The sequence below is a fragment of the Clarias gariepinus genome, chromosome 16 (assembly GCF_024256425.1).
Source record: "Clarias gariepinus isolate MV-2021 ecotype Netherlands chromosome 16, CGAR_prim_01v2, whole genome shotgun sequence".
Classification (NCBI taxonomy): Eukaryota; Metazoa; Chordata; class Actinopteri; order Siluriformes; family Clariidae; genus Clarias; species Clarias gariepinus.
The window spans coordinates 2,956,994-2,971,235 of NC_071115.1; the positions used below are offsets into that span (position 1 = coordinate 2,956,994).

The following is a 14,242-nucleotide window of genomic DNA, read 5'->3' on the forward strand; positions in this document are numbered from 1 at the left end:
ACTTAATTAAACCAGTGATTTAAAAACTGAAAGCCATTTCTATACAAATAAATAAATATTTAAATAAATAATAATTTCAACTGAAATTATATAGATAAGCATCAACTATACTTGAATGTATTTATATTTTGGCTCCAATTCTGTGGCGACTGAACAACAGTGCTACTTTAGTCTTTGCAGTTTTAGCCACCCATTTATTATGCATTATAATAATAATGATGTTAGTTTTATTATGCATGGTATACAGTATGTGATATATGTAGTGTGTTAATATGCACCCAGTGTAGCAGAAACTGCACAGAAAGTAAGGCTAATAAAAGTTTTACACATTGTCTACAATGTCAAATGTACTATGTTAACTGAAAAAAGGTATAATTTGATATTTTAAAATACTTTAAGGAAAAGCAATTAAGAACGAATTACTGGAAAAGAATACATTTTAGTATGGTAACAGTAACTCCAACTCGTAACGCTCATTAAACAGCAGTGAATACAGAACACAGGAAGTGGTTACTATGTAGATAGTGTGAAAAGATTAGTGCAGGTCTAGTACAATATTATTCTTTGCAAGTTTGTGTGGGCCGAGTAAAAAAAAAAAAAGCATGCTATGTTTGGCCTGCAGGCCTTGAGTTTCACAAGTTTGACCTATCTGAAGCTAATAAGAAATATTTTCTCTAATTGTGTTACCCAGAGTTGTTGGTGGTTTCCTCTGAATTACCAGAAAACTAAGTTAACTAATTCTAATAAATGTCAGAGTACTGTCTGAGAAAAATACATTATACATTTCTGACTGCCATGTATTGAGATAAAAAATTCCTCAACACTTAATGAGTAAAAAATCACGTTTGGCAATTTACAAATGCCATTATTAGTACCTCAAGAAAAAGAAAAAAAAAACATTTGTATAAAATAAGTATGTTTGTGTTTTTGCTAATTTCTCTGTTTAAAAATAAATGTCCCTTAACGTTATCAGTGCTTTTAAAATATTCTAATTTATGCACTTTTTGGGGGAAAAGAAATATCATGATGGGCGAGGTGGTAACTTCACTGAGCTTGATTTGCATAAAATCTAAACAATTGACATTTAATATTTCTGAAATAAATCACAAAAGTTCTTGAAAAAAAAAAATAATAATCTTGGAAAAAAGTCTTAACATGAGTGCCCAATAAAGGGGTAAACCAATCAGAGTTCTTATGGTAAAATGACATAAAACATATTTCTTTTAATAAAATTGATTTCTTAATCATTTTTATATTATTGTCTATATATTATATTATCCCTATTTTATATTTATTAGCTAGAATTCTCTATAGACAGTACATGAATTTTTATTTAAGCAAAACAAAAAATTAAAAATTATCTAACTTTACAGGAATACTGTAAATGTCTTTTTCTGCAGAATTACTTACTAGTACGGTATATATTTCTATACAAAAACAATTTTATAGTATGCCAATATATGCATATTTATTTGATTAAATCTCTATCACAAAGATAAAGAATAGATATTATTAATCAACTAGCAAAGATTGCCTGTGATAACTGTTTAATAAACTCTGTTCTTACCATTAAGCACAAGACAAAGATATTGATAAAAATGTTCTATTTACCAAGCATTACATAGAGACAAAGGCTCAGCATCCTGGTCCTTAAGGTGAGGTTCAGTTTGATGTTAATTATTGTGCCTGCTGCTGCTTTCTACTCAGGATGAAATTAATGAGCTTACGAGGCTGGTGGTCTTTTTCTATGCATTTGACGAGGTGGAGTTTATATTCTGGCCGTTTCCTGCGTCTGTGACTGGTCAAAAGATAAAGTTAATATTACTTCTACTCTATCACAAACAAGACATGTAGACTACATTCATGAAAATCAGTAATAACTGAAACAACATTTGTGAGCACATAATTATACATTATAACAAAGGAACTGAGCTGCATCCATTGGAAAGACCAGTTTGTCAATGAGATAAATTATTTTGCTGGACAGAGAAAAGACCATTTATGCTCTCTGTTGAGAAAAAGAAAGTTACTGAGATAAGTCCATACACATGTTTTCCTGTATACTGTATACTTACATTTTGAGTTCACACTGGTTGTAGGAACCTGTTAAGGCATCAGCTATACTTGAATGTATTTGTATTTTCCCTGCCATTTAGTCATGGACAAAAACTCTCGTGACCACGTTTTCTGGGGCAAATGTGTTGTGCTTCTGCTACAAAATGCAATCAAAAGTATAATGATTCTAATAGAAATGTGCAGCCTGGAATCTATATTTTATATTTTATTTGTGCTTATTATGTAAAATGTAGGATGTGTGTAGTTTTGAGAGTCAAAACCTGACATTTATTGTTTTATAGATCCATGCAAATGTTGGTCCATCTAAAAAGAACAATGTCATGTTTAATTGTCTATACAATTAAAATATAAGCTTTAACTTATGCATTACTACAGATGTTAGTAGTTTCAAAATGTATAGTGTGGTCAGATAGGTGACCTGGATGGCTTTTGTCTTCCTTTTAATAATAATAATAATAATAATATTAATAATAATAATAATATGTAAGTTATACAGTATGTGATATATTTAGACTGTCAATATGCACCTAGTGTAGCATACCCTGTACAGAAAGTAAGGCTAATAAAAGTTTTACACATTTTCCACAATGTCAAATGTACTATGTTATTGGAAAAAAGGTATCATTTGGTATTTTAAAATACTTTAAGGAAAAGCAATTAGGAACCAATTACTGGAAAAGAATACATTTTTGTATGGTAACAGTAACTCCAACTCGTAAAGCTCATTAAACAGCAGTGAATACAGAACACAGGAAGTGGTTACTATGTAGATAGTGTGAAAAGATTAGTGCAGGTCTAGTAAAATATTATTTTTTGCAAGTTTGTGTGGGCCGAGTTAAAAAAAAAAAAAAAAAAACATGCTTTGTTAGGCCTGCAGGCCTTGAGTTTCACAAGTTTGACCTATCTAAAGCTAATAAGAAATATTTTCTCCAATTGTGTTACCCAGAGTTGTTGGTGGTTTTCTCTGAATTACCAGAAAACTAAGTTAACTAATTCTAATAAATGTCAGAGTACTGTCTGAGAAAAATACATTATACATTTCTGACTGCCATGTATTGAGATTAAAAATTCGTCAACCCTTAATGAGTAAAAAAAAATCACGTTTATAATAATCTAATAATAGCAATTTACAAATGCCATTATTAGTACCTCAAGAAAAAAAACATTTGTATAAAATAAGTATTTTGTATTTGTGCTAATTTCTATGTTTAAATAAATGTCCCTTTAACATTCAGCGCTTTTAAAATATTCTTATGTATATACTTTTTGGGCAAAAAGAAATATTATGATGGGTGAGGTGGTAACGTCACTGAGCTTGATTTGCATGTAATAAAAACAAATAATTTATATTTCTAAAAATAAATCACAAAAGTTCTTAAAAAGAATCTTAAAAAAAGTATCTTAAAAAGTCTTAACATGAGTGCCCAATAAAGGGTTAAACGAAGAGACGTAGGGTCGTAGACGTAGAACACGGAACATACTTGGAGCAAGAAGACGAGACTTGGAGCAAAGTTTTGGGTCAGGTCCGTTGCAGGGTCTTTTTCCATAGGTGAAATCAGACATTGAGTAAGGGGAAGTGAGGTGTATTTAAGGTATAGTGCTAATGTGAATCAGGTGTGTGCTCAGAACTCGGGTGATTGGGAATGAAGGTTGAGGGTGGAGCCTGGTGTTTCCGTGACAAACCCCCCCCACTCCACGGACCACTCCCAAGGGCCGCTGGACCTGTTGCCGGGGTGAACGAGCCCTTCCTCTGTGGGCATAGGGAAACTGGGTGAGTGACAGGGTTATTTATGTGACAGGGTTGATCTTTGCGAGGATGATGAAAGGTCCGATGAATCTGGGACTCAGCTTCTTACAGGGCAGCCAAAGACGGATTTCTCCTGGTTGGAAAGTTGGCTGCGGAAGTGAATTTTGTGTACTCGGCCCGGGAAATGAACTGGCTCCAGGAGTGTTGGTGATCATGGCAAAAGGTATGGAGGTATCTGCCTATCTCCTGGATCTTCCGTTCAGTTTGCCCGTTACTTTGAGGATGATATTCAGAAGACAGGCTTATGGTCACCTCCAGAAGATTTTTTTGTTCCTGGTCTATAACTGATGGTGAACCGGAACCGGGTAAAGAATAATGCCCATCTGTCTTGTCGTGGGTTGAGGCATTTGGCGTCCAGCAGATATTCCAAGTTCCGGTGATCTGTTAAAACCAGGAAAGGGTGTACCACCCCCTCCAACCAGTGTCTCCACTCCTCTAATGCCAGCTTGATCGCCAGGAGCTCTTGATTCCCAATGTCATAGTTTCGTTCGGCGGACGACAGCTTTCTGGAGAAGAAAGCACAGGGATGGTACTGAGCAGGTTTCCCCTGCTGCTGAGATAGGATGGCTCCTACTCCTGACCGTGACGCATCGACTTCTACCAGAAATGTTTTGTCGGGGTCCATGAGAACATGGACAGGTGCTGAAGTGAATGCCTTTTGTAATCAATACAAGAGTGAAGGCCCCGTCCTTTTTTGCCAAAAAGGAAAAACTCGAAGCAGCAGGGGAAGTGGATGGTCGAATATACCCCTGTTGGAGAGCATCCTAAATGTAACTCTCCATGGCTTTCTGCTCTGGAAGGGATAGAGAATAGATTTTTCCTTGCCCTGGTTCACCTGGACGAAGGTCAATGGCGCAGTCCCATGGCCGATGAGGTGGCAGCTGCGTGGCCCGCCGAGGACAGAACACGTCTCTGAAGTGGGAGTAGCATTCGGGGATAATCACACAGGGCTGGCCAGTGGGACTCTCCATGGATGTGGTATTACCAGAAAGGATGGGCTTTGCCTGTAAACATCGACTCACACATCCCAACCCCCACATTTCAGGATCTCTCCACTCTCCCAAGAGATGATGGGTTGGTGCTCGGCGAGCCATGGGCATCCCAAAATGACATCGGAGGTGAACCGTTCAAGAACCAAAAATTCGATGCCTTCCTGATGTAGCCAGCCCCATGTTAATAGTGAGAGTGGTGTAATGCACCCATCCCCATTGGTTGGGGCGCCGTTGACACAGCATATTTTGAAATGGGTCAGGTGGAGGATTATGGAGATATTGAGTTGATGACATAAGGCGGCAGAGCTGAAGTTGCCGGCTGACCCTGAATCCAGGAGTGCCTTCACTGTGACAGAAAGAAAGGCAGTATTAAGAGCTACATCAGTGGTTAAAGGAGCCATAGGTTTACCGAGATAAGATATTTTGCTCACCAATGGACGAGGAGGCTGTCAGGGACATGTCAGACGGACATGTCCCTTTTCTGCACAGTAAAGGCAGAGCCCTTGGGTCAGCCAGCGCTGTCTTTCAGTGGGTATGGGTCTGGAGAGTTCTTGTGGGTCCACTTGCCTCAGTTCTGGAACAGATCGCACCTCTGTTGGGCGGAGAACTGCAGATGGCTCGAGGCTCAGGGAGGTTTCGGTGGTGCATTCTTGGAGATGGTTTGCCACTTGGATGAAGGTTCGAATAAACTGCTCCAATCCCATTGAGTTGTCCTGCGCTGTGAGTTGTAGACTCAGATGTGGATCCAGCCCTTGCCAGAACTGTCAGGAGTGCTGCTTCATTCCACCCACTGGCGGTCGCTAAGGTTCTGAATGTTAAAACATAGTCAGTAATGGAACTTTCACCTTGCTTGAGTTTAAACAGTTTCTCGCCAGTGGTAGAAGAGTCTGCCGATTGAGTAAACACCTCCCGGAAGTATGTTGTAAACTCTTGGTAACCGTGCACTATGCTGCCATCCTGCTGCCAAATGGCCTCGGCCCACTGAAGAGCTTTATTGGTAAGCAGGGAGATTATGTATGCAATTTTAGATGCATCTCGAAGGTGAGAGAGCACTGAAGAAGGAATCCATTGTAGTTCTCCGCCTCGCCACCAAAGGGCGCTGGTGCTGCCATGGAACTCTGATGTCAGCGAAGAAGTGGTTGTTGCCGGAAGTGGTGCAGTGGAGGTGAAAATTTGGCGGAGTGGTTCCCACAACTCAAGTAGAGGGTCCGGGCCCGTTGGGTTCATTGTTGTGGTCTGACATTCTGTTACAGAAATGCAGACTCAACAGACAATGATCTTTTGAAAACCCAATCAGGTGTTTTATTAACATTTTTTGGACAATGGAAAGCATTGAATGAATAAACCCGGAGAGTCTTAACTGTGTTGACGAGGAAGCTGGTGGACGAGTGCAGACAATCCGGTAAGATGTAGAACACGGAACATACACGAACCAGGAGACGAGACTTGGAGCAAGGAGACGAGACATAGAGCAAGGAGATGAGACTTGAAGCAAGGGGACGAGACGAAAACATAGAGCAAAGTTTTGGGTTAGGTGCGTTGCGGAGTATTTTTCCATAGGTGAGGTCAGATGTTGAGTGAGGGGAAGTGAACTGTATTTAAGGTGTAGTGCTAATGTTAATCAGGTGTGTGCTCAGAACTTGGGTGATTGGGAACAAAGGTTGAGGGTGGATCCTGGTGTTTCTGTGACACAGTTCTTATGGTGAAATTACATAAAACATTTCTTTTAATAAAATATTTTATTCATCTAGATTTTCTATAGACAGTACATGAATTTTTAGTTAAGTAAAACACAAAAAATGCATGACAATTATCATATTGGATATTGTATTAAATTTTATTTAAAGATTTGTGTAAACAATTATCTAACTTTACAGGAATACTGTAAATGTATTTTCCTGCAGAATTACTTACTAGTAAGGTACAGTATATATTTCTATACATAAACTAGAACATTTGTTTTTTTTTCATAGTATGCCAATATATGTATATTTATTTGATCAAATCTCTTTTACATAAATGAAGAATAGATATTATTAATTAACTAGAAAAGATTGCCTGTGATAACTGTTTGATAAACTCAAGACAAAGCACAAGACAAAGATATTGATAAAAATGTTGAATTTACCAAGCATTACATAGAGACAAAGGCTTAGCATCCTGGTCCTTAAGGTGAAGTTCAGTTTGATGTTAATTATTGTGCATGCTGCTGCTGTCTACTCAGAATGAAATTAATTAGCTTACGAGGCTGGTGGTCTTTTTCTATACATTTGAAGAGGTGGAATTTATATTCTGGCCGTTTCCTGCGTCTGTGACTGGTCAAAATGTAAAGTTAATATTACTTCTACTCTATCACAAACAAGACGTCTAGACTACTGTACTAATTCATGAAAATTAGTAATTGAAACTGAAAGAACATTTGTGAGCACATATTTATACATTAAAACATTGTGAGTTCACACTGGTTGTAGTCATGATGAGCTCATGGAACAGCTTTTCTGGAACTGTAATAGAGGCACTAAAGCTGTCATTTCAAACATTTATAAACTATATAAACATTTCTTTTTCTGTATGTGAAAAAATATCTTTACCATGGCTACAGTCAATTAATAAAAATCCTTTATGAGAGTAATGTATTAACTACAACACCAGAGGTGTCAAGTAATGCAGTACAAATACTTGTACATGTTACCTTAAGTAGAAATTTTGGGTATCTATACTTTACTGGAGTAATTATTTTTCAGATGACTTTTTACTTCTACTTCTTAAGATTTTCACGCAGTTATCTGTACTTTCTACTCCTTACATTTTAAAAAATAGCCTCGTTACTCCTATTTTATTTTAGCTTGTCATTTAAAAGACAAAAAAAAAAAAAAAACATCCGGATAAATCCCGCCATCCGGATGGAGCGAATTTGATTGTGGTTGGATAAGAAATATAAACATACCATTCCAACACCCTATTGGTTGGTACGCGATCTATCGCACCTGCACATGATGTCACATACTGTATATATAAATAAATATATATATAATATATATTTTATTAATCACTTGGATTAATTATTTATACTGACAGCACTAATTTTTATTGTAGACAACCATACAAGGGTAATTGTTACTAAGCCTGCCCTGGGTACACTAATTTTCCTGTATGTTGCCCTCACAGATTCCTCTGTAGCATGTCTGGATCGGTCACTTTCACACACGCAAGGACCACGCAACCATGCAGCGATGAAATTCAGTGTTTTCTTTATTTCTGTAAAAAGGAAAGATAATCAGTGGGTCAAACAGGCGACAGCTTCTCCCTCTCTGGCACACACACAGAGTCATTCACAGGGAGAACCGGATAATCCATGCGCTCATAAACCTCGCACACAGGTAGACTGAGGCTATTATATATTTTAAAAAAATGGTAAATAAAATAGATAACATTGTATAATATATATATATATATATATATATATATATATATATATATATATAAAAAACAATAACCATATTACATTAACTTATACAAGTATCTATATCCTAAAATATATTATAAAGGAAAAGAGAAAGAAAATATATAACCCTTCAATACATACACATTAGTATTGCTTTCATTACATGTCAAAATTAAACATTCAAAGTCAAATAACCACATTAAATGATTAATTTCCATCATGACCAACACAATTAAAGTATAAGGTAGTCACGTTTATCCACTAACAAATATGCATTTTAGGCAAGAGACATTGTCATACCAGAGTCATTCACAGGGAGAACCGGATAATACATGCACTCATGAGCCTCGCACACAGGTAGACTGAGGCTATCACATGCCGCATGCAGAGAAAGCCTAAAGTGTCCCGCTGATATCGCTCAGGTCTGGACTTGGTGGTGAAAATGATGTCTCATACTCCATGAACCACTCTTTTACAACCAGGTCTTACCAAGTATAATTTTACAATTAGTCATTAGATAAACAACAAGCAAAGACACGGCCTACACCACTGTGGTCTGAAGGGCTTATGTAGGCCACTGGGTCTCCTGGTTACCCAATTATCAGACAGGATGTGGGATCAACCAGAGACAGGCTGGACAGCAATCAATAGTTTGCAGGAACCAACTGCAGTAGTTGGGACCAGAAACATTGAGGGACACACCCCAATCCCACCACAAGCAGAGACAAAGCACAAGCACAGACACAAAAATCACAAAATACAAACACACTCGATATCGTAACATTGCTGTTCTCTTCTAAATGCGAACCTCATAAGGTCAGGATTTTTCCAAATGCTGTTGAAAAGGTGGAGCTATTTCCTGTTTGTGCAAAAAAAAAATCATTAGCAAAAACACAGCTACTCACTCAGCAGTGCACTCTCTTACACCTGGAGGCAATCTATCATTTTTATGCTAAGTTACAAATTCCAAAATTCATACAGATGCTCACAGGAGGATTCTACTCGCCTATACAAGGCTACTAAAAGATTGAGGGCTGATGACCATTGTACTAAACAACAATTAAAGTGCATTAAAGTGGTAGACTGGTTGGAATTCTGGAGGTAATTATGGGTGGGACAAACAGGTGATAGTTGATATAATTGTTGGGCATAGGCAAAATAGGCAGTTTTAATAATGGGCTATAGGTGTTTCGTAAGGAATGTTGATATGGACACTTGATCATCTTGGCTGGCACTTGAGCACTTCCATGTCAAGACACTGAAAAAAAAGTTTGAGGGCATGCTTTATTTTTATCCACTTCCAACTGCTAGTGTATGGAAGTTTAGGACTATATTCAGTTCTGTTTTTTTTTTTTTTCACTATGTGACTATGAGGGCATGCTCTTTAATTTCTCTGGCCTCAGGTTTGTTCCTTAACCCCTGATTGAGAAAGTTCCATGAAGTGGTATTGATTGGTGGTGTATGATGATAATGGATCTTCACCCTGGGAAAAGCCAGTTGTAGCTTCTGGACAACTTCCAGGTCAGCAGTCTCCCTATGCATGTACTGAGCTAGACTATGAGATACATATTATTTATACTGTAATTATGGAAATGTACTAAAATTTAAAATTAAATATTTTTATATTTTGAGATACTGGACTTTTGCTTTGCATGAGCTGTAAACCATAATTATCAAAATGAAAAATACTTTACATAGATTTAGAACATATGAGCTTCAGTTTGAAAGTACAGTAAATTAAAAGTAAATGAAGGTAAATTACTAATGTAAATTAGTAAATTAAATGTTTATTGCAGTAACAATGAATAAAAAGTAAAACAAACTAACAAAAAATTATACATTATACATATCACAAATTCACAAAAAAAAAGATAAATTAGATAAATATTGGGAACAATTGATTAGGAACACATCAGTGAGTAATTTCAAGACCATATAAAATGTCCAGTAGCTTAAAGATAATCCAATACCAATAAAACAGCTACTAATTTATTACACACACACATATTGTACACACACAGTTGTAAAGGCTAAGGGGAAAGACAAAAAAAAAAACACATTAATTTGTTAAAAATTACACAATAATATAATTAAAAATAAGAATATCTTTTGTTGTCTGAATCAGCCTTCTGGTAGAAACTGGTGTCTGCTACTTCATAATTAGGTTCGTAAACTGTCACATCTTCTGCTTGGAGATCCTCAAATGGCTTTCTGCCCCCTATAAAATTATTTTGTTTACTTTTATACCAAAGAGCTGAATGTTTTAAGCAAGAACAGTTACATAAGTCAAAGCACACAATAGTTGGATGTTGTGAAGCATCTACCCAACAATGTAGTCCCTGTTCTTACTCATATTATTGCAGCTATAAATTCGTTTCTGTATCAGCTTCTTTTAAAGTTTAAAATGAAGAAAAAAAAATTCAACATGTTACCAAGAAACTGCAACATGTTATTTAATGTCCTGAAGACTTTCCCATCTCAGAAAACAAAAACATCTGCCTTAAATGGTAAATCTCAACAGCACAATGCTTTAAATGGGTTTTAAAATATAATTGTAGTTAGTTTTCTGGGGCTTTTGCAACTCACCATTTGTATCCTTCTTTTTATCCACCTGACATTTTCGTCTTTGCTGTTGCGTCACTAAACAAATGACTGGAACTAAGATGAGAAGCAGTCCTGCCTTTATTCCAACACCAATGAGAAGCATTCTTGCTATCATTCCAACACCAATGAGGAGCAGTTCTGCCTTCTCACCAAGACCAATGTCAGGAATCAGAGATGCTGAAAGAGAAATCGTCAACATCATTATCATCATAATTGTCATTTTTAAACATTAAACTACAACATAACAACCGCACAAGCTTATTTTACTTGTTGTTCTGTCATGTTTTATAAGACACTAGTCAATGCTGGTTATACTGCCTAATTTTAGATTTGAACACTGTCTATAAACACCCACGCTAACTGCATTCTGATTGTCTTGTCACTGCCACTCTACCCTTACACACAAACTACTCAGGTAGTTTTAATAATTTAGTAAAAACTGTATTATTTAGCTAGCTGCCAAACTGACAGCAAGATAAATTATTGTGCTACACCTGTGAGTGAGAGTTTTCTGTACCTGAGCAAGTAACACCAGCAGTGTGATGATGCTTCCCCGACCAAACTGGGCACTGGGATGAGCACTAACAGCTTTACCACATCCAAGCTGTCTACACATCTGTCCACACACTGTTACACACTAATAATGAATCTTATTACAATAATGCCAAAGAAACTGCCTAAGCTATGCCCTGCTTTGCCTTAGCCACACCCTTCCCCTCCACAAACAAACTCAACAAAGCCCTCTGGTGGCCAAGGTTGCACCAGCTGGGTTCAATTGCAGTGCAGTTTTTCTCTGAACCAGGCAAAAAGTACATAGTGCTTGTTTGCTTACAGGATTTGAGACCATGCTTCTGCAGGACACCCCAACCTCATGCATATCAGGTTGCCAGGGTTGATCACATCAAGCTTCCATATGCACAGCCTAACCACATCTTTCTTCATTGCTGCTTCTAGTTTAGAGTCCTTGATTATTATTATTATTTTTTAGTTATTATAAGAGCAATACTTTTCCAGTCTCTTTGTCTTGCACCTGTTCTCGTCGCCTCTCTTTGTGGTCTGGTATAGTAGATCACATACTGGTTATTTTCCTGTTTATTTTTGTTTTATGTATATATAAGTAGCATCTACACTTATGCTGTGCCTGCAAAACATAATTCATAACAATTACAGTTGTTGACAGGTCAGTATTTGGTTGGCTCAGTTTGTAGTGAAGTCCCAGGTGATCTTACATCTAAAAAAAATCTCACATCCTAAAAATGTAGGCCTATTGCTAATGCATAGTAAATTTGTAGGAGATTTATGGCACGTGACATTACAGAGTTAAGTAACCAATAAACTGTCAAGAATTTTAATTCAGGCTCATTTTAATAACAGTTTTTAGAAAGTAAAAGTAAACAACCCTAAGTCTAATAGGAAATCCATCTACATAATATTTCAAATATACAGTAGATATTCAGTTGCGTTTTTTGAAATACATACACACCCTAACAATTTTCAGTAAAATATCCTCTCTGCTCTTACCCACAGTGATGGTAATGGAGCTGCTCCTGGATGATATAGAGTTACTTTCCCTGTATGTGTAGTCACAGGTGTACTGGCCCTGATGTGATTCATCTACAGTCAGAGTAAATGTTGTTGTAGTCTCTGCAGTTTGCTTCTTTATTAATGTCCCAGTTTTATACAAACTGAAGTCTACAGAGATGCATGTTGGGCTGGGTGTGGAACATCTGAACTTAACAACTTCTCCAGGTGAGACCACAGAGTTTGGAGAGATCCGAGTCAGTGTGGGACTCTGCAAATCTTAGAGTAAAGAAATACTATTTACTGTAACAATTTGGTAATGATCTTCATCTCAAACAGGTTATTTCTCCAAGACTTACCTGAGCACACGACTCCAGCATCTTCATGATGTTCACAGTTCTCTACTCCAAATCCTCTGTGTGAGCACTGATCTATGTAGCTCTCAGTTCCAGTACACTGAACATCATCCAGCCAGGTTGGTTCACTTCCCTGACCAAAGCGGGCATTATGAGGAGCGCTGACTGCTTTACCACATCCAAGCTGTCTACACACCACCTCTGCATTCTTTAAGTTCCAGGAATGATCACACACTGTTCCCCACTGGGCTTCGTACTGGATTTCCACTCGACCACAGCAGTTACTCGCCCCGTTCACCAGCCTGATTTGGTCATGAACTGATTTGTAACAAAAAAAGGAAGTTTTTTTTCTAATATTAAATTTTTTTTGGTAGTTGTGCTTGAGTTTTTAGTAAAATAATACAAGTTAATCCCAAAAATAAATAACTAATAACTCCAAGCTGTGGAGATTAATATCCTCTCTGCTCTTACCCACAGTGATGGTAATGGAGCTGCTCCTGGATGATGTGGAGTTACTTTCCCTGTATGTGTAGTCACAGGTGTACTGGCCCTGATGTGATTCATCTACAGTCAGAGTAAATGTTGTTGTAGTCTCTGCAGTTTGCTTCTTTATTAATGTCCCAGTTTTATACAAACTGAAGTCTACAGAGATGCATGTTGGGCTGGGTGTGAAACATTTGAACTGAAGCACTTCTCCAGGTGAGACCACAGAGTTTGGGGAGATCCGAGTCAGTGTGGGACTCTGTAAATCTTATGATAAAGACATTTTAAAAAAAAATTCACATGTATTCATGTATTCATGTTTGACTGTATTTTGCTACAACAAATAATAACTTACTTGAGCACACGACTCCAGCATCTTCATCATGTCCACAGTTCTCTACTCCAAATCCACTGTGTGAGCACTGATCTATGTAGCTCTCAGTTCCAGTACACCGAACATCGTCCAACCAGGTTGGTTCGCTTCCCTGACCAAAGCGGGCATTATGAGGAGCGCTGACTGCTTTACCACATCCACGCTGTCTACACACCACCTCTGCATCCTTTAAGTCCCAGTCATCATCACACACTGTTCCCCACTGGGCTTTGTACTGGATCTCCACTCGACCACAGCAGTTACTCGCCCCATTCACCAGCCTGACCTGATTGTGACCTTATTTATTAGATTAAAAAGCAGACATTTTTTTATAATCATAGATGTTTCTGTTTATCAGTTCTACTTCTAAACATTAAAATAGAAATATTATAAAAAAAAACTAAAAAAAAACGTAGGTCACAGAAAAGTTTATGCGTCGAACAACCTTGGTATTTTTTAGAATTGCCAGGAAGTTGATTTATATACGTAGATATGTTCTCAGCTAAATTAAAAATCAGACCATGCCCTTTTTTTCCCAAACAATTGCATTGAAGTTGAAATAGTTAAACTTTATTTTAAGTGTAA

General features: G+C 37.2%; 1 protein-coding gene across 1 annotated transcript in view; it reads right to left on the reverse strand.

Moving 5' to 3' along the window:
- Nucleotides 1-4,854, reverse strand: part of LOC128544926 (deleted in malignant brain tumors 1 protein-like) — a 55,237-nt gene extending 50,383 nt beyond the window's left edge. Inside the window, exons 1-2 of the mRNA XM_053515239.1 lie at nt 4,719-4,854; nt 4,290-4,480 (exon numbers count right to left, since the gene is read on the reverse strand). Coding sequence (XP_053371214.1) covers nt 4,290-4,480; nt 4,719-4,854 — 327 coding nt within the window. The remainder of the gene's footprint in view (nt 1-4,289; nt 4,481-4,718) is intronic.
- Between the last annotated feature and the right edge of the window lie 9,388 nt (nt 4,855-14,242).